The 25,522-nt window shown below is 45.5% G+C and overlaps 1 protein-coding gene across 2 annotated transcripts; it reads left to right on the forward strand.

Annotated features, from left to right (window-relative positions):
• The first annotated feature begins 883 nt into the window (after positions 1–883).
• LOC129697537 (myelin and lymphocyte protein-like) lies at positions 884–24,791 on the forward strand. Of its 2 annotated transcripts, none has more exons than XM_055636194.1 (4): positions 884–1,385; positions 3,730–3,897; positions 8,458–8,580; positions 24,771–24,791. In XM_055636194.1, exons 1-4 carry the CDS (start codon positions 1,278–1,280, stop codon positions 24,774–24,776), a joined length of 405 nt encoding a protein of 134 aa, XP_055492169.1. In that variant the 5' UTR covers positions 884–1,277; the 3' UTR covers positions 24,777–24,791. The 2 variants fall into 2 exon arrangements, with proteins under 2 accessions (XP_055492169.1, XP_055492168.1); XM_055636193.1 differs by lacking the exon at positions 24,771–24,791 and adding an exon at positions 17,706–18,642 and having other exon boundaries at positions 891–1,385.
• The last annotated feature ends 731 nt before the right edge of the window (positions 24,792–25,522 follow it).

Genomic DNA, 25,522 nt, shown 5'->3' on the forward strand with positions numbered 1-25,522 from the left:
TTCGCTTGCGTAGCTTACAACCATGCAGTAGGAATATTGATTTCTCTAATTTCTAGTAACGCTTGCATTCCCTCTCACTCTGTTCCTCCCCATCCCTAGTCTTACTACTAGTTTCGCTGTTTGTATTCCTTTGTTCTCACCTCCTCCACAGCCAACAATAGACCATTGTGGAATCCCTGCCCATCGGTGCTTGCTCTGATTTGTCCTGCACATTTTCACACCGCTAGTTTCCGTCTCTCCTGACTAAGTCTGAAGAAGGGTCTCGACCCGAAATGTCACCTATTCCTTTTCTCCAGAGATGCTGCTTGACCCACTGAGTTACTCCAGCAGTTGTGTCTATCTTTGGTGTAAACCAGCATGTGCAGTTCCTTTCTACATATCTTTAATCAGACTTTACCGGACTTTATCCAGCACTAAACATCATCCCCTTTATCCTGTATCTGTACAGTGTGGATTTCTTCATAGTAATCCTATAAAGTCTTTTTGCTGTCCTGTTAGCACACAACAAAAATGTGTTTCACTGTACTTCACGGTACATGACCATAATAAAACTAAGAAACTGCAGATGCTGGTTTCCAAAAAAATACACAAAGTGCTGGAGTAACGGAGACTGAGTCTGAAGAAGTTTCAGTCTGAAATGTCATCTAATTGCTAAAGGTGGCTAGATAAAACAGAGTCTTTTCATTTCTAAACAGATGATTTCTGCTGTGAAGCTCCAGATTGCAAGTGGAAAATGCAATGCTACGAATGTGGCGAAATCTAATCCTTGAATGGTGAGCATCAATCACTTGCTTGTTTTTCTCAAACCGGTCCTTGGCTGATAAACGTGCCCAGGGTGGTGTAGATTTCTGGGCGGGAGCAGGCTGTGAACAAAACTCAATCTGGGGCTTCACGTTGCAATAAACTTAAAGGAACAAAACGGCGGTGGTAGCGGTCCGCTTCCACTATGCAGTGTGTTCTCTCCCACTTCCAAATTGTGCATCGGCGGATGGGTCTTATCATCCAACAATTGCAGCCGAGGTTTTGCTGTTTAATTCCAAGTGATCTGCAGTGCTTTTACAATTAGTCACCGCAAGAACAATCCCTGAATGAATGCCAAGGATGGCATTTTTGGGGAGTGTCACACACAAGTGACCAAAACCAGTTTTTCAGGTAAAAAGATTGGGAGAGGCAAATCGAGGTTTACGATCATTCCTCAGTGCTATGATTGCCGACTGCTGTGGACGATAGCAAAGACACAAGGCTTTATTCCAGAGTCCTTTGGGGGATAAAATACCATGGCTTCCCCAGAGACGAGCAATGTTGAAACCACATCAGATTCAATTCTTCCTTCGGGGTCAAGATTACTAACCAGCTTCCCAGATCTTCTTATGTTACCCGAGCTCGTAAGTGTAAACAGCTTCACTAATCAAGAAATAGTGACAGATCTTGGTCTGTCTTACATAGATATTGTGGAAACGTTAAGTTTTTTATGAATTGCTTTTACTTCTATGTATAATCGAGGTGCAGTGAAAAGCTTTGTTTTGCACGCTATCCTAACAGACCAGATAATACTATACGTAGAAACAAAGAATTGCAGATGGTGGTTAATACCAAAGATATTCACAATGATCTGGAGTAACTTATTGGGTCAGGCAACATCTCCGGAGAGAAAGGATAGATGGTGTTTTGGAACGGGATCGTCCTTCAGTCTTTTTCTCCAGAGATGCTGCCTGACCCATTGAGTTACTCCAGCACATTGTCTATTTTCAGATAATACTATACGTGAATACAATTAAATCAAACTCAAGTACAATCGGTAGGACAAAGGGGAAGATACCGAGTGCAGAATGTAGTGTAACAGGTCAAATGACAGGTTTAATCAGCATTGTAACATTTGCGATATTGCTTTTGGTAAAAAATAAAATTCTAAATCGTATTGCTCAATACTATGCAATCATGCAAGTCAGCAAAAAAGTAGCCAAGCCCTTCTGGAAAATTCTGTGGCAATATAGACACATTTATTTCTTAATGCTGAAGTAAGGAAGGACTCTGGGAGAAGGCAAGGACAGGGTATTGAAATGGATGATCTACCACCATCAAATCATAAGGAAACATGAGCAAAATGAAAAAAAAACTATTAAAATGATATAGTTTGAGTGTTCTTTCGCCATCATTGATCCAAAATCTCGAATCCTGCTCGTATTTCATTAGTTTAGTTTAATTTATTGTGACGTGCACCGAGGTGCAGTTAAACATTTTTGTTGCATGCTAACCAGTCAGTGGAAAGACTATACATGATTACAATAGTGTCATTCACAGTGTACAGATACATCGTAAAGGGAATAACGTTTAGTGCAAGATAATGCCAGCAAAGTCCGATCAAAGATAGTCTGAGGGTCTCCAATGAGGTAGTTCAGGACTGCTCTCAAGTTGGTGATAGAACGGTTCAGTTGCCTGATAACAGCTGGGAAGAAACTGTCCCTGAATCTGGAGATGTGTGTTTTCATGCTGCTGTACCTTTTGCCCAATGGCGGAGGGGAGAAGAGGGAGTGACCAGGCTGCGACTCAGCCTTGATTACGCTGCCAGACTTGTTACAAATGTGGAATGGTGGAATCAGGTTGAAGGGCGGATTGGCCTGCTCCATCTCATGTGGTCTAATGCTTCTATGCATCTCGCACCGATGAATTCTAATCTCTGAATATTTATCACAACTTCCCACTTGTGGCAATGTTATGGCTCGCGGCACAGTGGAACTCCTTGGTGGAAGTAGCGTAAGGCCATCGTAGAGCTCTTAAGAGTCGTAGAGTCATAGAACCCACAGTCATACAAATGCCACAGGAGGGATCGAAATGGAGGTAGGAGAGAAGGGGGAGTTGCATTTTTGATTAGATGGCACAGATTTAAGATCAGAGGCGGGAGGCTCAAAGGACATGTCCAGGCAAGTTTTGTTTTCTTAGAGTGGTGAGTGCCTGGAACACTATGCCAAGGTTGGTGGTGGAAACAGATACCACAGTGGCGTTTGGGAGGTTTTTGGATAGGCACATGGAAATGGAGGATCATAGAGTTATACAGGATGGAAAAAGACCCTTTGACCCAACTTATTCATGCCGACTAAAATGTCCCACCAACGCTAATCCCACCTGCCTACGTTTGGCTCTTGTCCTTCTAAACCTTTTCTATCCATGTACCTGTCCAAATGTCTTTTAAATGCTGCCTCAACTAATTCCCCTGGCAGCTCGTTCCATACATCCATTACCCTCTGCATGAATAAGTTGCCCCTCAGGTTCCTATTAAATCTTTCCCCATCACCTTAAACCTATGTCCTATGGTTCTTGATTCCCCTACTCTGGATAAAAGACTGTGCATTTATCCAACTTATCCCTTTCATGGTTTTATACACCTCTATAAGACCATCCCTTAGCATCCTGCGCCCCAAGGAATAAAGTCCAAGGAACATACCGGGGACAATATACAATTTTACCAAAGCCAATTAGCCTACAAACCTCTCAAATCTTTTGAGCGTGGGAGCACCCGGGGAAAACCCACACGGCCACAGGGAGAACGTACAAAGTCCACGCAGACATCACCTGAGGTCAGGATCGAACCTGGGTCACTGGCGCTGTGAGGCAGCAACTCTACCGCTCTCTGAGTTCCTTATAAACTCTGCGCCACCCCTTGAATCTTGAAAAAAAAGTCCATGTTATAGTAACTGCTGATGTCAATGGAATTTCTTTCCCTTCCTACAGGTCTTTGGTGGGCTGGTGTGGATTCTCGTGGCTTCCACGGATGTCCTAGATAAAGACAGCCAGGGCTGGGTGATGTTTGTCTCTATCCTCGTGTTCGCGTTGACACTACTACTGATGATTTGCTACTTCATTGGATGGCCCCGGAACTCGACGGCTTGGTGTTTATTGGTGAGGGCCAGCGATCATTTTGTTCTTGTTTTAAGCACCTCGGGACTTTATTGCACGGCTGATCAGAATTGCACAAGTAGATCAGAAAGTGTGAAAGCAAGTGTGAAGCCTGGCCTTAGAATCACTGGGGCTGATCTGAGACAATGTCCAGGAATGTCCAGGAAGTTTGTGTTCATAAGTTATAGGAGCAGAATAATCCATTCGGCCCATCGAGTCTACAACCATTCAATCATGGCTAATCTATCTTTCCCTCTCAACCCCATTTTCCTGCCTTCTCTCCATAACCCCTACACCTGTACTAAGCAAGAATCTGCCAATCTAAGTCTTAAAAATATCCATTGACTTGGCCGCCACAGCCCTCTGTGGCAAATAATTCCACAAATTCACCGCCCTCTGACTAAAGAAATTCCTCCTCATCTCTTTCCTAAAGGAACAATATTTTATTCTAAGGCTGTGGCCTCTGGTCCTGGACTCTCCCACTAGTGGAAATATCCTCTCCACATCCACCCTATCCAGGCCTTTCACAAGAAGTTGGAGGGAACATCGGAACCAAATAAGTCCCTCTCTAAATTACACACCATGTTATCTATAATGCATCACACCCCCTGTGTGAAAAAAATTGCCCCTCAGGTCCCATTTTTAAACCCCTCTAACCTTAAACCCATGCTCACTAGTTTTTGATTCCCCTATGCTAGGGAAAAGATTGTGACTTTTCCTCTCATCCATGCCCGTCGTGATTTTGTGTAAGGTCACTCTTCCTGCCGTCTAGGGAAGACCAACATCCATCCCTTTCTAAGTTGCACACCACATGGTTTTGGAAATCGCTGATGTTTCTAATGGAGAAAGGTCTGTACCAAACCAACACGGGATAGCAACGAGGCAAGTGGTCTTGAGTGTTAGTGACAGGGATTTTCACTCTACAAGTTTTACGGTCGTTATGGAGAAGGACAAGGATGGACTGTAAATTGAATTGTTTGAAAGACAAATTCATCATTAACTTGTGTGGCACGGTGGCGCAGCGGTAGACTTGCTGCCTTACAGCGCCTGAGACCCAGGTTCGATCCTGACTACGGGTGCTGTCTGTACGGAGTTTGCATGTTATCCCTGTGACCACATGGGTTTTCCACAGCTGCTTCAGTTTCCTCCCACACTCCAAAATCATGCTGGTTTGTACGTTAATTGGCTTTGGTAAAAATTGTAAATTGTCCCTGGTGTGTGGGATAGTGCTTATAAATGGGGTGATCGTTGGTCGGCGCGGGCTCGATGGGCCGAAGGGCCTCTTTCTATGCTCTCTCTCAAGTCTAAAGCCTACATCTTTGACAAAAGTGGATCGAGAGCATCCACTAGCAGATAGGTCTATAGATGACAAGAGGGAGGCGTTCAAATATAACATAGCGAGTGATCAGGGCCACATATTCTTACGAGGGACAAGGCAAGGCAACAAGTCCAGGGAATCCCGCATATCAAGGGACATCGAGACTTGGATAAGGAAAACGAAAGGAAACTTATGGCAGTCATGGAATATTGGAAACTTACCAACGGGAAGAAGGTAAAGGACTCTGAAAACTATGACCATCAGGGTCAAGAACAGTTTCTTCCCAACAACCATCAGGCTCTTGAACACTAAACAATGCTCACCTCAGATACAAACTATGGACTATCTTTGTTAACAATAGGACTTGCACTTTTTGCACTAGAATTGAGGTTATTAATTTCTTGAATTTTGATTCATTCTCTATGTGTATGGTGTTCTTCAAGCATGTAAAGCTGCTGCAAGTTAAAAATTCAGTATTACGTTATGGGTACATATGACAATTACTCACGAAGATAGACACAAAGTGCTGGAGTAACTCAGCGGGACAGGCAGCATCTCTGGAGAGAAGGAATATGTGATGTTTCGGGTCGAGACCCTTCTTCAGACTGAGAGTCAGGCGAGAGGGAAACTAGAGGTATGATAAGGTATAAAAGAGCCGGCACCGATGCCCACAATGGTCCATTGTTGGTTGTGGAGGAGATGGTAACGAAGGGATACAAACAATGAAACTAGCAGGGTGACTAGGGTAGATGACGAGGATGCTGAAATACTAATTAGTGGGACAAAGAGAGGTACGAAATAGTAGCTTTGCTGAATGGTACAACATGGTCGAGATGTTGGAGTGTTCAAAAAAGGGTTTGGTGGAATTCTGAAACAATTTCATTGCCACAGAAGGCTGTGGAGGCCAAGTCAATGGATATTTTTAAGGCGGAGTTTGACAGACTTTTGATTTATAGTGTGGAGACAATGGGACACATTGTCAGTGAGCACATAAACCCATGGATTACCCATGATGAACAACCATGAGTAACTCCATGAAAATAATTAGTGAGGAGTGGCACTTACGCAGTAACTCTCCCCAACACCAACTTCCAATTGATTTCCAGCACCTTTCACATTAGTTGATTAGTACGGATGTCAGGGGTTATGGGGAGAAGGCTGGAGAATGGGGTTGAGAGGGAAAGATAGATCAGCCATAATTGAATGGTGGAGAAGACTCGATGGGCCGAATGGCCTAATTCTGCCCCTACAACGCATGTATTTATGAACTAAGGGCTAGGATGTTATTCCTTGGAGTACAGGAAGCTGAGGGGCGATCTTATAGTGGTGTGTAAGATCTTGAGAGGAATAGGAAGGGTGAATGAAGGAGGGATCAAGAGAAGGTATCATGTTCGGCACAAACGTTATGGATCAAAGTCCCCGTTCCTGTGCTGCACTGTTCCACAGCACAGATAAAAAGCCCAACATCTCCATGCCAACCGAGTTTGGCCCCCCCCCCCCCCCCCCCCCCCCCCCCAGCCTTTCCTATCCATCAGTTAAGTCTTTGAAACAATGCAATTGCACCCACCTCTGCTACTTCCTCTGGCAGCTCGTTCTACATACCCACTGCCCTACCCCTTGAATGAAAAAGTTGTTCCCTGGGCTTTACCCTCACCGCACAAGAAATGGGTCACTTTGAGATTATTCCATCATGCATCAGAATCATAGCTAATCTCCCACCTCTGATCCACTTTCCAGCACTATACACATTTCCATTCATTCCCTTAACAGTCAGAAATCTTTAGACTTTAGAGATACAGCGTGGAAACAGGCCCTTCTGCCCACCGAGTCCTCGCAGACCATTGACCACCCCTGGGGTGGAAGATTGCAACCTTCACGTGGTCCGCCCTGTTTCGACTAATGCAATCAACTCGACGTGCACAAACGGAAGATCAAATAGAACAAGTTGTCCTACAACTTTAGGCTGCGCATGCCACACGAAAGAAGAAGTGATCACCCCGTACACTAGCGCTATCCTGCACACAAGGGACAACTCACAATTTACAGAAGCCAATTAACCTACAAAACCGCATGTCTTTGGGAGCACCCAGAGAAAACTCACACGGTCACAGGGAGAACGTATAAACTCTGTATGGAACAGCACCCCTAGTCAGGATGTGGTTGGCAGAAGGGCCTGCTTCCACACTGTATCTCTAAAGTATCTCTGATTGAACCAACCTTCTAACATCAGGTAGGTATCCGTGGGAACCAGTGGGTGTGGGGTGCTGCCTCAGTGATGATCTCTAGTGAGCCTAATCCTTTCCCAGGTATTGGGAGATTTATGGAGAAACATGGGAACTGCAGATGCTGGTTTACAAACAAAAAAGACACAAAGTGCTGGAGTAACTCAGCGGGGCAGACAGCATCTCTGGAGAACATGGATAGATGATGTTTTGGGTCGGGACCATTCACAGAGAAGGAGATCTTATAGAGAGTCACAGAATGATACAGTGTGGAAACCTTCGGCCAACTTACCCACACCGGCCAACATGCCCCAGCCACACTAGTCCCACCTGCTCGCATTTGGTCCATATCCATCCAAACCTGTCCTTTCCATGTGATCAGTCTGGAGAAGGGTTTCGGCCCGAAACGTTGCCTATTTCCTTCGCTCCATAGATGCTGCTGCACCCGCTGAGTTTCTCCAGCATTTGTGTGTACTTTCCATGTACCTGTCTGTTTCTTAAATGTTGGGATAGTCCCAGCCTCAACTACCTCCTTTGGCAGCTTGTTCCATGCACCCACCACCACCTTCTGTGAAAATGATACACCCCAGATTCCGATTAAAACATTTCCCCTTCACTTTAAACCTCTGGTCCTTGATTCACCTCCTCTGGGCAAGAGACTCTGTGCATCTACCTTCTGCAAGGTAGGACTTACCTTGAGGTGATTTTGCAATGGAGCAGTAAAACTGAGATGCAAAGAACTGCAGATGCTGGTTCACCAAAAAAAGACACAAAGTGCTGGAGTAATTCAGCAGGTCAGGCAGCGTGTTGAGAGTGCTTGGATGAGCGATGTTCAAGGTCGGGACCCCAATCTTCAGACCTGAATCTGAAGAAGGGTCCTGACCCAAAATATCACAGGTCCATGTTCTCCAGTAATGCCAGCTGGCCCGCTGAGTTACCTCAACACTTTTCTTTTTTTATTGGAAGATTTATATTAGGAGTTTTTTTGAAAGATTCAAAACCTTTCATAATTTCTTTCCACAGGATGCCGCCTACCATGGGATTTCAGCTATTTTATATTTCAGTGCTGCAGTTCTACAGGCGAACACCACTGTACGCCTACAGAGTTTCGTTAGCAATATCTACAGAATTGACATTGCTGCCTCGGTAAGTAAGCACTGTATTAACTAAAATACTGTCATGTCTCAGGAAGGATGTGCTGGCTCTAGGGAGGGTCCAGGGGAGGTTTACAAGAATGATTCCAGGAATGAGTGGGTTAGCCAGGAGCATTTGACAGTGGGCCTCTACTCGCTGCATATGATGATTATTGTCATTGTCATGTTGACAGCACGAAATGCATTTTTAGCATCTCTAAAGGAGTTTAGAAGGAGGAGGGGGCTTGCCTCGCGCCTGCCGCCGTAATTACATTCCATTACAGGCAAAGGTGGGTGAAGTGTCTTGCCCAAGGACACAACGACAGTATGCACTCCAAGCGGGATTTGAACCGGCTACCTTCCGGTCACCAGCCGAACTCTTAGCCCATTGTGCTATCTGTCGCTGCTGGAGTTTAGAAGGATGAGGGGGCACCTCATTGAAAATTACAGAACAATTAAAGGCATAGATAGAGTGGATGTGGAAAGGATGTGGGAGAATCATAGCCTCAGAATTAAAGGGCACTCTTTTAGAAAGGAGGTGAGGAGGAACTTCTTTTGTCAGAGGGCAGCTAATCTGTTGAACACATTGCCACAGAGGGCAGTGGAGGCTGTCAGTGGATATTTTTAAGGCTAAGATAGACAAATTTGTGATTAGGCGGTCATGGGTTATGGGGAGGTCAGGAAAATGGGATTGGGGGCACAGATCAGCCATGATTGAATGGCGGAGATGGCTCGATGGGCCGAATGGCCTAATTCTACCCCTACAACGTGAACCTGTAAACAAAGGCATTTACTTTATCTTTGCTCCTCATGATGTTATATACCTCTGTAAGGTTACAATTCTTCCTTCTAAGCTCCAAAGATAAAAGTCCCAGCCTAGCCAACCTCTCCCTACAACACAAGCCCAGGCAACATTCTGGTGAATCTCTTCTGCCGTTTCCAACTCCAATGACAATCTTCCTATAGTTGGCCATTGAGCACTATTGTTTTGTTCTCCCTGATCAAAAGGGACGCGGCACACTGGCACAGCTGCTAGAGCCGCTGCCTCACAGTGCCAGAGACCTGGATTCGATCCTGACCTCGGGTGCTGTCTATGTGGAGTTTGCATCTTCTCCCTGTGACTGCGTGGGTTTTCTTCGGGTGTTCCAGTTTCCTGCCACATCCCAAAGACGTGCAGGTTGGTGGGTTAATCAGCCTCTGTAGAATCGTCCCAAGTGTGTTTGACTGAGAAAGTATTTCCAACATAGAACTAGGTGGGCCAAATGGCCTGTTTCATAGAAACATAGAAAATAGGTGCAGGAGTAGGCCATTCAGCCCTTCGGGCCAGCGCCATCATTCAATATGATCATGGGTGATCATCCAAAATCAGTACCCCGTTCTGGCTTTTTCCCCATATCCCTTGATTCCCTTAGCTTAAGAGCTAAATCTAACACTTTTTTTGAAAACATCCAGTGAATTGGCCTCCATTACCTTCTGTGGAATGTGGCAGAGAATTCCACAGATTCGCAACTCTCAGGGTGAAAACGTTTTTCCTCATCTCAGTCCTAAATGGCCTACCCTTTATTCTTAAACTGTGACCCCTGGTTCTGGACTCCCCAACACCGGGAACATTTTTCTTGCATCTACCCTGTCCAATCCTCTGAGAATTTTATGTTTCTATAAGATCCGCTCTCACCCTTCTAAATACAAGCCCAGTCGACCCGTTCAATTGTAAGAAAGCGAATGGCATGTTGGCCTTTATAACAAGAGGAGTCGGCTATAGGAGCAAAGAGGTCCTTCTGCAGTTGTACAGAGCCCTAGTGAGACCACACATAGAAACATAGAAACTAGGTGCAGGAGTAGGCCATTCGGCCCTTCGAGCCTGCACCACCATTCGATATGATCATGGCTGATCATCCAACTCAGTATCCCAACCCTGCCTTCTCTCCATACCCCCTGATCCCTTTATCCACAAGGGCCACATCTAGCTCCCTCTTAAATATAGCCAATGAACTGGCCTCAACTACCTTCTGTGGCAGAGAATTCCACAGATTCACCACTCTCTGTGTGAAAAATGTTTTTCTCATCTCGGTCCTAAAATACTTTCCCCTTATCCTTAAACTGTGACCCCTTGTTCTGGACTTCCCCAACATCGGGAACAATCTCCCTGCATCTAGCCTGTCCAACCCCTTCAGAATTTTGTAAGTTTCAATAAGATCCCCCTCAGTCTTCTAAATTCTAGCGAGTACAAGCCGAGTCTATCCAGTCTTTCTTCATATGAAAGTGCTGCCATCCCAGGAATCAGTCTGGTGAACCTTCTCTGTACTCCCTCTATGGCAAGAATGTCTTTCCACAGATTAGGAGACAAAACTGTACAGGTGTGGTCCAGGTGTGGTCTCACCAAGGCCCTGTACAACTGCAGTAGAACCTCCCTGCTCCTATACTCAAATCCTTTTGCTATGAATGCTAACATACCATTCGCTTTCTTCACTGCCTGCTGCACCTGCATGCCTACTTTCAATTACTGGTGTACCATGACACCCAGGTCTCGTTGCATCTCCCCTTTTTCTAATCGGCCACCATTCATTTAATAGTCTACTTTCCTGTTCTTGTCACCAAAGTGGATAACCTCACATTTATCCACATTATACTGCATCTGCCATGCATTTGCCCACTAACCCAGCCTATCCAAGTCACCTTGCAGCCTCCTAGCATCCTACTCACAGCTAACACTGCCCCCCAGCTTCGTGTCATCCGCAAACTTGGAGATGTTGCATTCAATTCCCTCGTCCAAATCATTAATATATATTGTAAATAGCTGGGGTCCCAGCACTGAGCCTTGCGGTACCCCACTAGTCACTGCCTGCCATTGCGAAAAGGACCCGTTTACTCCTACTCTTTGCTTCCTGTCTGCCAACCAGTTCTCTATCCACATCAATACTGAACCCCCAATACCGTGTGCTTTAAGTTTGTATACTAATCTCTTATGTGGGACCTTGTCGAAAGCTTTCTGAAAGTCCAGATATAACACATCCACTGGTTCTCCCTTATCCACTCTACTAGTTACATCCTCGAAAAATTCTATAAGATTCGTCAGAAATGATTTACCTTTCATAAATCCATGCTGACTTTGTCCAATGATTTCACCACTTTCCAAATGTGCTGCTATCCCATCTTTAATAACTGACTCTAGCATTTTCCACACTACTGATGTTAGACTAACTGGTTTGTAATTCCCTGTTTTCTCTCTCCCTCCCTTTTTAAAAAGTGGGGTTACATTAGCTACCTTCCAATCCTCAGGAACTGCTCCAGAATCTAAGGAGTTTTGAAAAATTATCACTAATGCTTCCACTATTTCTGGGGCTATTTCCTTAAGTACTTTGGGATGCAACCTATCTGGCCCTGGGGATTTATCGGCCTTTAATCCATTCAATTTACCTAACACCACTTGCCGACTAACCTGGATTTCACTCAGTTCCTCCATCTCATAAATAGGTCCCTTGCTATTTCCGGCAGATTATTTATGTCTTCCTTAGTGAAGGCAGAACCAAAGTAGTTATTCAATTGGTCTGCCATGTCCTTGTTCCCCATGATCAATTCACCTGTTTCTGACTCCAAGGGACCTACATTTGTTTTAACTAATCTTTTTCTCTTCACATATCTATAAAAACTTTTGCAGTCAGTTTTTATGTTCCCTGCCAGTTTTCTTTCATAATTTATTTTCCCTTTCCTAATTAAGCCCTTTGTCCTCCTCTGCTGGACTCTGAATTTCTCCCAGTCCTCTGGTAGGCTGCTTTTTCTGGCTAATTTGTACGCTTCATCTTTTGTTTTGATACTATCCCTGATTTCCCTTGTTATCCACGGATAGAAACATAGAAACATAGAAACATAGAAATTAGGTGCAAGAGTAGGCCATTCGGCCCTTCGAGCCTGCACCACCATTCAATATGATCATGGCTGATCATCCAACTCAGTATCCCGTACCTGCCTTCTCTCCATACCCTCTGATCCCCCTAGCCACAAGGGCCACATCTAACTCCCTCTTAAATATAGCCAATGAACTGGCCTCGACTACCCTCTGCGGCAGAGAGTTCCAGAGATTCACCACTCTCTGTGTGAAAAAAGTTCTTCTCATCTCGGTTTTAAAGGATTTCCCCTTTATCCTTAAGCTGTGACCCCTTGTCCTGGATGCACTACCTTCCCTGATTTATTCTTTTGCCAAACTGGGATGAACAATTGTTGTAGTTCATCCATGCAGTCTTTAAATGCCTTCCATTGCATATCCAGCGTCAACCCTTTAAGAATCAATTGTCAGTCTATCTTGGCCAATTCACGTCTCATACCCCCAAAGTTACCTTTCTTTAAGTTCAGAACCCTTGTTTCTGAATTAATGATGTCACTCTCCATCCTAATGAAGAACTCAACCATATTATGGTCACTCTTGCCCAAAGGGCCACGCACAACAAGACTGCTAACTAACCCTTCCTCATTACTCAATACCCGGTCTAGAATAGCCTGCTCTCTCGTTGGTTCCTCTACATGGTGGTTTAGAAAACTATCCCGCATACATTCCAATAAATCCTCTTCCTCAGCACCCTTGCCAATTTGATTCACCCAATCTATATGTAGATTGAAGTCACCCATTATAACTGTTTTACCTTTGTTGCACACATTTCTAATTTCCTGTTTGATGCCATTCCCAACTCCACTACTACTGTTAGGTGGCCTGTACACAACTCCCACTAGAGTTTTCTGCCCCTTAGTGTTTCGCAGCTCTACCCATATCGATTCCACATCCTCCAAGCTAATGTCCTTCCTTTCTATTGCGTTAATCTCCTCTCTAACCAGCAACGCTACCCCACCTCCTTTTCCTTTCTGTCTATCCCTCCTGAATATTGAATATCCCTGGATGTTCAGCTCCCAGCCTTGGTCACCCTGGAGCCATGTCTCCGTGATCCCAAGTATATCATATTCATTAATAGCTATCTGCACATTCAACTCATCTACCTTATTACAAATGCTCCTTGCATTGAGACACAAAGCCTTCAGGCTTGTTTTTACAACACTCTTACCCCTTATACAATTATGTTGAAAAGTGGCCCTTTTTGATTTTTGCCCTGGATTTGTCTGCCTGCCACTTTTACTTTTCACCTTGCTACCTATTGCTTCTACCCTCATTTTACACCCCTCTGTCTCTCTGCTCATGCTCCCATCCCCCTGCCACATTAGTTTAAATCCTCCCCGACAGCACTAGCAAACACTCCCCCAAGGACATTGGTTCCATTCCAGCCCAGGTGCAGACTGTCCTGTTTGTACTGGTCCCACCTCCCCCAGAACTGGTTCCAATGACCTAGAAATTTGAATCCCTCTCCCTTGCACCATTTTTCAAGCCACGTATTCATCTGCTATAATATCCTCCTATTTCTACTCTGACTAGCGTATTGTGGAGTATTGCGTGCAGTTTTGGTCCCCTAATTTGCGGAAGGACATTCTTGCTATCGAGGGAGTGCAAAGTAGGTTCACAAGGTTAATTCCTGGGATGGCGGCACTGTCATATGCTGAGAGAATGGAGCAGCTGGGCTTGTACACTCTGGAGTTGCGAAGGATGAGAGGGAATCTTATTGAAACATATAAGATTGTTAAGGGTTTGGACAAGCTAGAGGCAGAAACAACATGTTCCCAATGTTGGGGGAAGTCCAGAACCAGGGGCCACAGTTTAAGAATAAGGGGTAAGCCATTTAGAACGGAGATGAGGAAACACTTTTTCTCACAGAGAGTTGTGAGTGTGGAATTCTCTGTCTCGGGCGGTGGAGGCCAGTTCTCTGGATGCTTTCAAGAGAGAGCTAGATAGGGCTCTTAAAGATAGCGGAGTCAGGAGATATGGGGAGAAGGCAGGAACGGGGTGCTGATTGGGGATGATCAGCCATGATCACATTGAATGGCGGTGCTGTCTTGAAGGGCCGAATGGCCTACTCCTGCACCTATTGTCTATTGTCTATTGTCTATTGAATACAAGCCCAGTCAACCCATTCTTTAGTCATATGTCAGTCCCGCCAGCCCGTGAATTAACCTGGTGAACCTGCGCTGCACTCCCTCAATAGTAATAATGTCATTCCTCAAATTAGGGGACCAAAACTGCACACAATACTCCAGGTGCGGTCTCACCAGGGCCCTGTACAACTGCAGTAGGACCTCCTTGCTCCTAAACTCAAATCCTCTCACAATGAAGGCCAACATGCTATTAGCTTTCTTCATTGCCTGCTGTACCTGCATGTTTACTTTCAGTGACTGATGTACAAGCACACACAGGTCTCGTTGCACCTCCCCTTTTCCTAATCTGACACCATTCAGATAATAATCTGCCTTCCTGTTCTTGCTACCAAAGTGGATAACCTCACATTTATCCACATTATACTGCATCTGCCATGCATCTGCCCACTCACCCAACCTGTCCAAGACCCTGCAGCCTCAAAACATAGCTCACACTGCCACCCAGCTTTGTATCATGTGCAAACTTAGAGATGTTACATTTAATTCCATCGTCTAAATCGTTGATATATATTGTATATATATATATATATATATATATATCACTGCCTGCCATTGTGAAAATGACCTGTTAATTCCTACTCTTTGCTTCCTGTCTGCCAACTAGTTCTCTATCCATGTCAATACCCCACCCCCAATACCATGTGCTCTAATTTTGCGCACTAATCTCTTGTGTGGGACCTTGTCAAAGTCCAGATACACCACATCCACTGACTCTCCCTTATCCATTCTATTTGTTACATCCTCAAAAAATTCCAAAAGATTAGTCAAACATGATTTCCCCTTCATAAATCCATGCTGACTTTGACCGAAGCTTTCCAAATGCGCTGCTATAACATCATTAATAATCGACTCCAGCATCTTCCCCACTACCGATGTATGGCTAATTGGTCCATAATTCCCCGTTTTCTCTCTCCCTCCTTTCTGAAAAAGTGGGGTTACATTAGCTACCCTCCAGTCCACAGGAACAGATCCAGAGTCGAGAGAACATTGGAAAATGATCACCAATGCATCCACGATTTCTATACTCTGGGATGCAGACCATCTGGCCCTGGGGATTTATCTGCCTTCAGTTCCAACAATTTACCTAACACCATTTTCTGACTAATGTGGATTCCCTTCAGTTCCTCCCTCACACTAGATCCTCGGTCCCCTAGTATTTCCGGGAGATTGTTTGTGGCTTCCTTAGTGAAGACAGAACCAAAATACTCATTTAACTGTTCTGCCATTTCCTTATTTCCCGTTATAAATTCACCTGTCTCTGACGGTAAGGGATCTACATTTGTCTTCACTAATCTTTTCCTTTTTACATACCTATAGAAACATTTACAATCAGTTTTAATATTTCCCGCAAGCTTTCCTTCATGCTCTTTTTTCCCCCCTCTTAATTCTCCTCTTTTCCACATTTCTCCCAGTCCTCTGGTTTGCTGCTTCCTCTGGCCAATTTATATGCCTCTTCCTTGGATTTAACACTATCCTTGACTTCCCTCGTCAGCCATGGTTGAGCCGCCTTCCCAGTTTTATTTTTTTGCCAGACTGGGATGAACAATTTCTGGAGTTCATCCATCTTCACCATCGCATCTCCACTGTCAACCCTTGAAATATAATTCACCCGTCTATCCTAGCCAATTCCCGTCTCATAACTTCAAAGTCTACTTTATTCAAGTTCAGGACCCTAGTTTGTGAATTAACCGTGTCGCTCTCCATCCTAATGCAGAATTCCATCATATTATGGTCACTGTTGCCCACACAACAAGATCGCTAACTAATCCTTCCTCATTACACAATACTCAGTCTAGGATGGCCTGCCCTCTAGTCAGTTCCTCTACATATTGGTTTAAAAACCCATCCCGTATATATTCCAGGAAATCCTTCTCCTCAGAGCTGCTACCAATTTGGTTGGCCCAAATTTAAATTAAAGTCACCCATGATAACCGTTGTACCTTTGTTACATCATCCCTAATTTCCTGCTTGATGCTATCCCCAACCTCCCTACTGCTGTTTGGTGATCTGTATTCCACCTCAACAAGCCTTTTCTGCCCTTGGCTATTTCGCAGTTCTACCCATACCGATTCTACAGCATCCAAGCTAATGTATCTCCTTGAAATTGCATTAATCTCCTCTTTAACCAGCAATGCCACCCCACCTCCTCTTCCTTTCTGTCTATCCTTCCTGAATATTGAATACCCCTGCATGTTTTGCTCCCAGCCTTGGTCACCCTGGAGCCATGTCTCCATAATTCCAACTATATCATATCCCTTAACTACTAACCGCGCATTCAATTCATCCACCTTATTTTGAATGTTCCTCGCATTAAGGCACAAAGCTTTCAGGTTAGTTTTTCTTTTCTCCCTCCTACCTTTTGCTTCTGTCCTCCTTTTATGGCCCTCTGTCTCCTTGCATTGGGTCTTACACCCCTGCCCTGTTAGTTTAAACGTGACCTTTCCTCCACTCTCTTTCCCGTTAGCTGCACGGATACATGTCCACGTTGTTGACTCCACCCCCAGATAGATCGATGCTGTATCTATAAATTATACTAAAAAGGCAACTCAGCCAGCTCCGCACCTGGTTCTCTATCACATCCACAGCATCTATATGCTGCTGCATCAAATTGCCAGTCACACCCATTCTTGCAGTCATTTTAATGTTATTATACCTATAAAATCCAGTTCCCTCCAAGCCAATCCACGCCCTGAGCTCATCCTGCCTTACGTACTAAGCCTCTGGCATTGAATTGAACACAGTTTATTTGTTCATTATACAGACGCTTGAATTGTCATTGACAATGGGTGGCACCACAGTAGTTGCCTCCTTACACCGCCAGAGACCTGTGTTTGATCCTGACTATGGGTGCAGTCTGTACGGAGTGTGTACGTTCTCCGTGTGACCGCGTGGTTTCCCCCAGGTGCTTCAGTTTCCTCCCACACTCCAAAGACGTGCAGGGTTTGTAGGTTAATTGGCTTCTGCAAATTGTCCCTACTGTGCAGGATATAACTAGTGTGCCAGTGATCACGGGTCAGCATGAACTCAGTGGGCCGCAGGGCCTGTTTCCACACTGTATCTCGAAAGTGTAAAGTCTAGTGACCAATGAAATCTGTCTTTACCCTGCAGGTATTTGCATTTGCAGCCACCGTGGTCTATGTGGTCCATGCAACCTATTCATTTAAAAGGTGGAAAACGGTTTAACGTTCTTGGTGGCATTGGCAGCTGGATCTTCATCGAATCGCTTGAATAAAACGCATCAGCCCTCTTAGTCCGCACCAACCCCTGAACGTCCATTTACTCTAATCCTACACCAACCTAACTTTATTCCCTCAGAAAAGGGCGGTCACGGTGGCGCAGCGGTAGAGTTGCTGCCTTACAACGAATGCAGCGCCGGAGACCCAGGCTCATTCCTGACTACAGGTGCTGTCTGACCTGCCTGGGTTTTCTCTCACATCTTCACTTTCTTCCCAAAATCCAATGACGTACAGTTACGTAGGTTAATTGCCTTGGTGAATGTAAAAATTGTCCCTATTGGGTATAGGCTAGTGTTAGTGTGCGGGGATCGCTGGTTGGCGCAGACTCGGGGGGCCGACGGGGCCGTTTCCGCGCTGTATCTCTAAACTAAACTAAATTAAACAAAGTGCTGGAGTATCTCAGCGACTCAGACAGCATCTCTGGAAAACATGAATAGGTGACGTTTCGATTCAGCACCCTCCTTAGTTTAGTTTGTATTGGCACGTGTACCGAGGTACAGTGAAAAGCTCTTTCTTGCGTCAGCGGGAAGACAATACATGATTACAATCAAGCCGGCCACAGTGTACCAGATGCATGATAAATAGAATAACGTGAATAACATTTAGTGCAAGACAAAGTCTAGTACAGTCCGATCAAAGACAGTCAGAGGGTCTCCAATGACGTAGATAGTAGCTCAGGACTGCTCTCTAGTTGTTGGTAGGACAGTTCAGTTGCCCGATATAACAGCACCTCCTTCAGACCTTTTGTGTCCTTTTGTGTATTAACCAGCTCCTGGAGTTCTTTGTTTCTAGTCCAAAATTGAATAGTTCAGATTTCGACCTGTATTATTCTCTCCGATGTCAATCAGTTTGGGTAATTTAGTTTAGAGATACAACGTGGAAACAGGCCCTTTGGCCCACAGAGTCCACGCCGACTAGTGATCCCCGTACACTGACACCATCCTACATACTAGGGATCATTTTCAATTTTACCAAAGCCAATTAATCTACAAACCTGGACATCTTTGGAGTGTGGGAGGAAAGTGGAGCACCCAGAGAAAACCCAAGTGAGTCACAGGAGCGTACAAACTCTGTACAGAGAGGACCCATCGTCAGGGTCAAACCCGGGACCCTGGTGCAGTAAAACAGCAACACTACCACAGCGCCACCTTGCCACTCTAATTTAGTGTGGCCAATTATCCTACCAATCTATCAAATTAAGAGTAAGAGTTGTACACAGGGAGACTTATTTCCTCTCAACTTCCAGCGCTTGCTTCAAGGGCAATGAAGTACAATTATGTTAGATTTTTTCCGCATAGTTTCAATACTCATATAATCCCTCAAGCCTATTCAAATTAGGAGGCCATTTGACCCATCAAGTCAATGCTAGCTCCTCTTCAATCCCATTTCCCCTTTTATTTCATGAAGTCTTACAACAGGAAAGCAAGTCCATTGGCCCATTATTTGTGCCCTTTACAAATCCACCATTCATCCCACTGTATTCCGCCCACTTTCCCATCAACAGCCTGGATTCCTCCCCTCACGCTGCATACGAGGGCCAGTGATTTACCATTGATCACCCATTCACACTAGTTCTACGTTAGAAACACTTTCTCACTCCCTAACACTAGGGGCGATTTTACAGATACAGCACATAGACCGGCCCTTCAGCCCATCGAGCCGCGCCGACCAGTGATCACCCCGTACACTAACACTGTCCTACACACACTAGGGACAATTTACAATTTTACCAAAGCCAATGAACCTACAAACCTGTACGTCTTTGGAGTGTGATGGGGAGACCAGAGCACCCGGAGAAAACCCACGCATGTCATGGGGAGAACATTAAAAACTCCATACAGACCGAACCGGATCGAAACCGGGTCTCAGGCGCTGTAAGGCAACAACTCTACCACTGCGCCACTGGGCCACCCGGTGGAGGTGGAGCAGCAACAAATGGAAAAAGCTGAAACAGCCCAAGTCATGTTCAGCAAGGATCAAAAACTCTAGAGCATAGCTTTACGGTGAGAGGGGCAACGTTTAAAAGAGAAGTGCATGGCAAGTATTTACACAAAGGGTGGTGGGTGCCTGGTAAAACGCTGTTTGGGTTGATTGTTGAGGTAGATAAGATAGTGGCATTCAAGAGAATTTTGGATCGGCACCTGGATATGCAGGGAATGGAGGGATATGGATTAACCCTAATACAGGCAGATAACAGATGATCTTGGTTTCATGTTCAGCACAGACGTTGTGGGCCGAAGGGTCTGGTCCGTTGCTGTACTATTTTATGTTCAATGATCAGCCAAAGCATGGTGTGAGAATTAAAGAAACATGACCTAGCAACTCATTTGTGTGTCTTTTTTTAAAAACTTTAAAGCATTGTTGTGTGGACCGGAGTGGCGGCGCGGCTCTGGCTGCAGCGGCTCACCGGCAGTCCCGTTTGTTTGTGTTTTTTATGTTGTTTATTTTGTTTTGGTTAGTCTAGTTTTTGGTTTTTAGTTTGTGTTTTTGGGGGGGGGGGTTGAAACGGGGTTTGCAGTCTCTCCCTGCGGGGGAATGCGACCTTTTTGTCGTATTCCCCATCTCTGCCACCGTCTGCGCTGAGGCCTAATGGAGCTGACGACCTCGAGGCTCCGGAGGCAGAGATCGTCTAGACTCGCTCTGAGCTCGCTCCCGTGAGGGTGGTCCAGCTCAGGGCTGGAACAGTGCTCCCGTTAGAGGTTGTGACGCTCCCGTGAGGGCGGCCAGCCCGAGGGTGGAACGAGGCTCCCGTCGGAGCGGCCAAGCTCGGGGAGGTGCAGCGCTTGCAGCCCGAGGGAGGTTCGGCGCCCATGTCGGGGCGGCCCAGTCCAAGGCTGAAGACGGTACAGTACTCACGTGAGGGTGGCTGGGACGGTGTTCTGGCGGCGGTGGCCTGAGTCCGGGGTTCAGCCGCGGGCCAGCGGCTGCGTCTGCAGGACTGGCGGGCGGCAGCTTCGACCACCCCGGGCCGTGGTGTTTGAGCCGCGGGACTGTTATAACATCGCCCGGGGGGGGTATCGCCTCAGCGCAGAGGGAGAAGAGGAGGGAAGAGACTGCAGACCTAAGACTTTTGCCTCCATCACAGTGAGGAGATGCTGGGTGGTCTCACTGTGGTGGATGTTAATATGTGTTTATTGTTGTTTTTATCGTATTATATGTATGACTGCTACAATTTCGTTCAGACTTCGGTCTGAATGACAATAAAGGCTATCTAATCTAAATCTAATCTAATCTAAAACCCTAAACACCATCTTAAAAGCTCTTCTAAAAAGGTTGCTTCCAGCACATTGGAAAAACCCTGCGTGATCACATGGAAACGTACAAGCTCCGTACAGACAGCACCTGTAATCAGGATCGAACCCGCGTCTCTGGCATGGTAAGGCAGCAACTCTGCCGCTGTGCCACCTTGCTGCCCCTATAGATTCAAGAAATTACTCCTCTCCTTTCTAAAAGTTTGTACTTTTGTTCTGAGGCTGTGCCCTCTGGTCCTAGATTCTCCCACTGGAGGAGACATCCTCTCCATATGAACGAAGCCTTTGCAAGTGCGGTGTCTGGCTGACTTCGCCGACTGACCAGTGAGCGCAACATTGGGAGGGATCTTCAACATCGTGTTGGAGCGATTCCGTGGTTTAGGATGAGGTTTATTATTGTCACGTGTACCGAGGTACAGTGAAAAGTCAGTCTTTGTCACAACTTTAATCCCTGCGCTTTGCTCCAAACATCTGCCTGTCAAAAACTCTCTCCACCTATAAACAGACCTTTGATTACAGAGTCGGCGCCGAACATTGATCACCCGTTCACACTGTCTCCATGTTATCCCACTTTCTCATCCACCCTCTATACACTAGGGGGCAATTTACAGAGGGCCAGTTAACCCACAAACCCGCACGTCTTTGGGATGTGGAAGGAAACGGAGCATCCGGAGAAAACCCACACGATCACAGGGAGAACGTACAAACCACGCAGACATCACCCAGGGTCATGATCAAACCTGGGTCGCTGGCGCTGTGAGGCAACTGTGAGGTTCTACCAGCTGCACCACTGTGCCACACACTCCAGTTAGGCCCAGTTACTCCACCACTTTGTGTTCTATGCAGAGAAAAGCTTCATTTGGCATGCTATTCAATCAAAATCAGATAATGCTGCACATAAATACAACCAAGCCCCAAACTCATGTATAATAGGTAGAGCATATGAAGAGCAATTGTATAGGATGGTAGTGGATCTTTCACTGGGACCAACACGCAAAGAGGAGGTGGTGGGGGAATTTGGAGTCACAGTGACCTTGGACTTCCCGTGGAATGAGTAAACCAAGACGGACTGATGGAACCTCTTCCTGCCAACATACATACCTCAGCATAACCTGGTGGCATTTCACACTCTCTGGAGTACATTGTGTCATTTTGGCTTGGGGTTTAGAAGTACAATTAACAAAGGATCTTATGTCTCATTTTGTTTCATTTCATGGAAACAGGCCCTTCAGCCCAACTCATCCAAGCTGACCAACATGCCCCACCTGCCCGTTTGGCCCATGTCCCTCTAAACCTTTCCTGTCCATGTACCTGCCCAAGACTCAGTCTCAGCTGGATTTGGATGGAGTCTACACATTTGACCAACCCAACCTGGAATACCTGATGTTCACACCACATTAGCTCTGACCCAAGCTATTGATATCCATGCATACATCAAGCTACGAGTCCTTAGCTTGCCAGCTTCCAACAAATTTATAAGTCATGTGGCTTCTCACTGCCAGTCTGTAACTCACTCTTTCAGCAAAGAGCTTTCAGTTTAGTTTAATTTAATTTACTTTAATTTAGTTTAGTTAATTATTATTGTCAGGTGTATTGAGGTACAGTGAAAAGCTTTTTTGTTGCGAGCTATTCAGTCAGGAAAAGGACTACACATGAATACAGTCACGTTGGTCACAGTGTACAGATATAGGATAAAGGGAATGACTTTTCGTGCAAGGTATAGTTAGATTAAAGAAAGTCCGAGGGTTTACAATGAGGTAGATAGAAGCTCAGGACCACTCACCAGTAGGTGGTAGGATGGTTCCGTTGCCTGAAAACAGCTGGGAAGAAATTGTCCCTGAATCTGGAGGTGCGCATTTTCCCATTTCTGTATCTCATGCCTGATGAGGGGAGAAGAGGGAGCCATCGGGATGAGACTGGTCCTTGATTATGCTGGTGGCCTTGCTGAGGCAGCGTGAAGAGTACAATTCACAGCTTCAATGGAAAGCAACATTCTGAGTAGAAGCAGAATAAAATGATACAAGTTCAGCCGTCATCAGAAGATCTGGAAATGATGTACCAATGTGGATGAAATGACACTAATTTAATCAGTTGGTGCAGCATCGATGGTTGGTGTGAAGTGAGTCATAATAAGAGGGTGTGTATTTAACACTGCAACAGTCAATATAAAGAAAAGCCAGCTTTGAAACCTCTTCTAAATGCTACATAAACATTGAATCATTTAAAATTACATGGTATAGCTCACTGCTCTCTATTGAGTTGTGTAAACAAACCCCACTTCATATTAATCCGTTTACACATCCATGAAGAACGCCTACCGCTCCATTCCTTGGCCACATTTAGGGAAATCTGATCACCCAACTGTGCTTCTACTCCCTGCCTTCAAACATCAAACTAAAGCAGGAGGATCCGGTACAGAGAGTTGTGAAATGTTGGTCAACGGACACAGATGACATATTACGCGACTGCTTTGAGTCAGCGGACTGCCCCATATTCACGTATTCTCACCTGAATGAGTATGCCACTCCCGTGACTGACTTCATCAGCAAGAGACTGAATGAGGGAGTATGTGCCGTCGAAGACAATCCGAGTGTTCCCCGAACCGGACACCATGGATACAGCATACAAGTCAAATTATCCCGAGCGGTACAAGAGGGCCCGCTGTGATCCCCGTAAAGTCACCCAGAATGCCAAGAGACAATGCCGGAACAAACCTAAGTCCCAATGTAATCATTCCGACATCTGCAGAATGCAGTACGGTTTGAATACTGTAACTGGCTGCAAAGTGAAGTCAGGCAGCATCGCTGGTGATAGTGCTCATTACCTTAAGCACCTTATGAACTAACTGCATTCTATGCTTGCTTTGAGCTGAAGACCAACAGGGCCATGACATCTGTCCCCTCAGATTCAAGTGTGTCTCTTCTCAGGGTCACTGTGGCAGAGGTTAGATCGGCCTTCCTGAGGGTTAACCCAGGGAAAGTGACTGGACCAGACGGAATCCCTGGCCATGTCCTTAAGAACTGTGTAGACCAGCTAGCCGGAGTGTTCATGGGTACCTTTAAAGCAGGGAGGTTCTACTGCAGTTGTACAGGGTATTGGTGAGACCACACCTGGAGTATTGCGTACAGTTTTGGTCTCCAAATCTGAGGAAGGACATTATTGCCATAGAGGGGGTACAGAGAAGGTTCACCAGACTGATTCCTGGGATGTCAGGACTTTCATATGAAGAAAGACTGGATAGACTCGGCTTGTACTCGCTAGAATTTGGGAGATTGAGGGGGGATCTTATAGAAACTTACAAAATTCTTAAGGGGTTGGACAGGCTAGATGCATGAAGATTGTTCCCGATGTTGGGGAAGTCCAGAACAAGGGGTCACAGCTTAAGGATAGAGGGGAAGGTCCTTTAAGAAAAACATTTTTCACACAGAGAGTGGTGAATCTCTGGAACTCTCTGCCACAGAAGGTAGTTGAGGCCAGTTCATTGGCTATATTTAAGAGGGAGTTAGATGTGGCCCTTGTGGCTAAAGGGATCAGGGGGTATGGAGAGAAGGCAGGTACGGGATACTGAGTTGGATGATCAGCCATGATCATATTGAATGGCGGTGCAGGCTCGAAGGGCCGAATGGCCTACTCCTGCACCTATTTTCTATGTTTCTATGTATCTATCTCTCTCTCCTTTGTTCAAGAACTGATGATTGGGGAACCAACCTGCTTCAAGAAGACCATCAGTGCTGAAGAAAAGCAAGATCTCAAGCCTTAATGACTACGGTTCAGTGGCCTTGGCTTGATGTCCACCATCATGAAGTGCTTTGAGATGGTTATGGAATTCATAAAATCCAATCCACCAAGCAACATTGACCCACTGCAGTTCACCTCCCGCCACAATAGGTCCACGGCTGATGCCATCTCCCTGGCCCTATACTCATCCCTGGAACACTTGGATAAGAGAGCCTCCAATGTCAGACTCCTATTCATCAACTATAGCTCTGCTTTCAATACCATTATCCCATCCAAGCTCATCTCCAAACTCATGGAATGTGGAGTCAGCACTCATGTCAGCAACTGGATCCTCGACTTCCTGACCAACAGGACGCAATCAGTGAAGATAGACGACAAATCATCCTCTATGATAATCCACAACACTAGGAACGTTGAATTCTCTCATTTTAAGGGACTTCTACTAACAATACCCTCCTTCCTCCACCCAAGTCGTCTAACCAGTTCCAGTTTGCCACAATGAGCCCCTCTTGATCACACCTTCCCTAGCCAACAATTGGCATATCAGGATCCACCCTGCTGAACATTAATAGCCCATTATCTGTTATTTGCACTTTATCAGTATGTATCAATGTGTGTATTTACGTATATAATGGTAGTGCAGTAGTGCCCAACTGTCTTAAGAGTGCCACCATCGTCCCTGTCCCGAAGAAACCAAACC

Source organism: Leucoraja erinacea, chromosome 5 (genome assembly GCF_028641065.1).
Source record: "Leucoraja erinacea ecotype New England chromosome 5, Leri_hhj_1, whole genome shotgun sequence".
Lineage (NCBI taxonomy): Eukaryota > Metazoa > Chordata > Chondrichthyes > Rajiformes > Rajidae > Leucoraja > Leucoraja erinaceus.